Source organism: Carlito syrichta, unplaced genomic scaffold (assembly GCF_000164805.1).
Source record: "Carlito syrichta isolate Samal-C Ts95f unplaced genomic scaffold, Tarsius_syrichta-2.0.1 Scaffold309736, whole genome shotgun sequence".
In the NCBI taxonomy this organism is placed as follows: domain Eukaryota; kingdom Metazoa; phylum Chordata; class Mammalia; order Primates; family Tarsiidae; genus Carlito; species Carlito syrichta.
Window position 1 is genome coordinate 231,682 of NW_007253832.1, and position 3,085 is coordinate 234,766.

At 45.3% G+C, this 3,085-nt stretch overlaps 1 protein-coding gene across 1 annotated transcript in view; it reads left to right on the forward strand.

Annotated features, from left to right (window-relative positions):
- The first annotated feature begins 2,518 nt into the window (after positions 1-2,518).
- LY6G6F (lymphocyte antigen 6 family member G6F) overlaps positions 2,519-3,085 on the forward strand; it is a 4,393-nt gene continuing 3,826 nt past the window's right edge. Inside the window, exon 1 of the mRNA XM_021717434.1 lies at positions 2,519-2,576. Coding sequence (XP_021573109.1) covers positions 2,519-2,576 — 58 coding nt within the window. The remainder of the gene's footprint in view (positions 2,577-3,085) is intronic.

A 3,085-nucleotide genomic window follows, 5' to 3' on the forward strand; every position in this document is an offset into this window, starting at 1 on the left:
GGTCTCGAACCCGCGGGCTCAGGCAATTCTCTCACCTCAGCCTCCCAAAGGCGTGGGATTACAGGCTGAGCCACCGAGTCCAGCTTGTATTAAATTTAAAAACACATAAAACTTAATGATAAAGCACGTGGGGAGAAAGAACAAATACTGAATAGTGGTTACACAGCATAGAGGATTTTTGACTTTTCTTAATACATATACAGGTCTATTTTATTTTTCTTTGTCCCTATGCCTACATGATACAAGTATATAAACTCTTTAGCTTTTTATTAGAGTAAATACATATACAGAACAATGCACCAATTGAATATATTCATGTAATGGGCACCCAGATCAAGATCAAATCATTAGGGTATATATAAAATGCTCCCTGTATTTCTATCAGTTGCTGCCACTCCCAAGGGTGACACTATCTGAATGTCTCATCCCATAGATTCATTTTACCAATTTTTGTACTTTGTATAAGTGGAATCATATAATACATATCATCTGTGTCTGACTTCTTTGTTTTTTTGTTTGGTTTTGTGATCAGTATCTCACTCTTGTCCCAGCTGGAGTGCAGTGGCACAATCATGGCTCACTACACCCTCAACCTCTTGAGCTCAGGTGATGCTTCCACCTCAGCCTCCTTTGTAGCTGGGACTACAAGTGTGTGCCACCATGTCCAGATAGTTTTTTTTGTAGAGACAAAGTCTCACAATATAGCCTAGGCTAGTCTCAAACTCCTTGCCTCAAGAGATCCTTCCTCCTGTCTCAGTTTCCCAAAGTGCTTGGATTACAGGTATGAGCCACTGTGCCTAACCAGGCTGCTTTTACTCTCATTATGTTTGTGAGATTCAGCCTTGTTACGCATCATTGGGTTTGTTCATTCTTATCACTATCTAGTGTTCCATTGTGTTAATATACCACAGTTTATTTGTTCATCATATGTCATATATCATATATAGCTTTTTGTTATTATTGGAGTATTTCATCAAAATAATTATTTCTTTTTTTTTTTTTGAGTTGAAGTCTCACTCTGTCACCCAGACTGGAGTGCAGTGGCCGCTCCCGGCCACCGCAGCCTCAACCTGCTGGGCTCCGGCGATCCTTCCGCCTCAGCCTTCCACCTCAGCCTTCCGAGTAGCCGGAATTACAGGCATGCGCTACCACGCCCGGCTGATTTTTTGATTTATTGTAGAGATGAAGTCTCGCTGCCCAGGCAGGTCTTGGACCCGCGGGCTCAGGCAATCCACTCACCTCAGCCTCCCAAAGGCGCGGGATTACAGGCTGAGCCACCGAGCATGGCTTTTTTTCTTTTTTGAGTTGGAGTCTCACTCTATCGCCCAGACTAGAGTGCAGTGGCTGCTCCCAACCACCACAGCCTCGACCTGGTGGGCTCCGGCAATCCTTCCGCTTCAGCCTTCCAAGGAGCTGGAATTACAGGCACGTACTACCACGCCCGGCTCATTTTTGACTTATTGTAGAGATGAGGTCTTGCCAAGTAGCCCAGGCGGGGTCTCGAACCCGCAGGCTCAGGCAATCCCAAAGGTGCAGGATTTCAGGCTGAGCCACCAAACCCGGCTTATTTCTATTTTTATTTATTTATTTTGAAACAGAATCTCACTCTGTTGTCCAGACTGAAATGCAGTGGTGTGATCATGGCTCACCACAGCCTCCACCTGCTGTACTCAAGCAATCCTCTCACCTCAGCCTCCTGAATTGACTATAGACATACACCACCACACCTGGCTATTGTTTTATTTTTTAAAGTTTTTTGTAGAGACCAGGTCTTGCTATGTTGCCCAAGCTGGTCCTGAGCTCCTGGCCTCAAGCAGTCCTCCCACCTTGGCCTCCAAAAGTGCTGGCCACTGTGCCTGGCCAAAATAATTTTGAACATAAATAAATAACACATTAAAAACTATAAGAACTATATGAAGATCTGCCATAAGAATCTTGCCATTCAGAGGGATGAATCAGTGAATTATCTGGGCCTCTGCTACCCTTCTCCTTGAGTTATAAGCTAACACACTCATCAGGGGTTCAGGAGAGGTTTGTGGTATGCCAGGCAACCACAGAGAAAGTCATAACAAATCATTTACGGAGCTCTAAACTGGATACACAGTCTTGTACTGGATTATGTGGAGACCAATAGAAAGACTGTTTCTTCATTCACGGCTGACGTCTCTTAGGAGTGAGAGACCTCAGTATGTACTTCCAAACTGGCAGGAAGTAGACAAGAAGAACCACTTCTATGCAGGCTTTTTAGCATGGAAAGTCCCTCAGCTGATGTGGAATCAGAGGGGTGAGGGGGTCATCTTCAGAATGACCTGTACTGAGTCCTTTTTGTCCCAAGACAGAAAGGTGATGGCCACTTTTTCCCCAGTAGACATACAACTGGGCTTTATCTCCCCAGCATTCCCATCCCCTCCAGAGGCCCATGTCACTCTGAGCCAGGGAGTCTGGGCCTTTATCTGGGCTCTGTTTCCTCCCTGGGGACACTGGGTCTTGGAGCAAGAGAACTTGGCAGGCTCTCTCCATGGCGGTCTTATTCCTCCTCCTCCTGTTCTTATGTGGGACTCCCCAGGCTGCTGCAGGTAAGGGGCAGGAGGTAGGAGATTCTTCAGCTATTTGCAAAGTTGGGGAGGGACTACACTCTTTCTCCTAGAGGCCTGGGGATGACATCTGACTCAAGAAGATAGATTTATTCCAACTGACCTCCTCCACCTCTGATATTGGGGAAGACCCAGAGGCAATAAGGGTTCAAGTTATATAAGAGAGGGGATCCTCCCAAAACCCGAATTTATGTATAAAAAATTATGTATTCTTACACGTTTAAACTTCAGTCACCTTTAAAGTACTCTCGATTTGATGCAATATACCTATTGAGACACTTTTTCCACTGCTCAAAACAGTTTTTGAACTTGTCAATTTTAAGCACTAAAAGTGCTTCTGCCATTTTTTGTTTCACCTCTTCCACACTGGCAAAACATTTCCCTTTGAGAACTTTTTAATTTTTTTTTTTTGAGTTGGAGTCTCACTCTGTGCCCAGACTGGAGTGCAGTGGCCGCTCCTGGCCACCGCGGCCTCGACCCGCTGGGCTCCG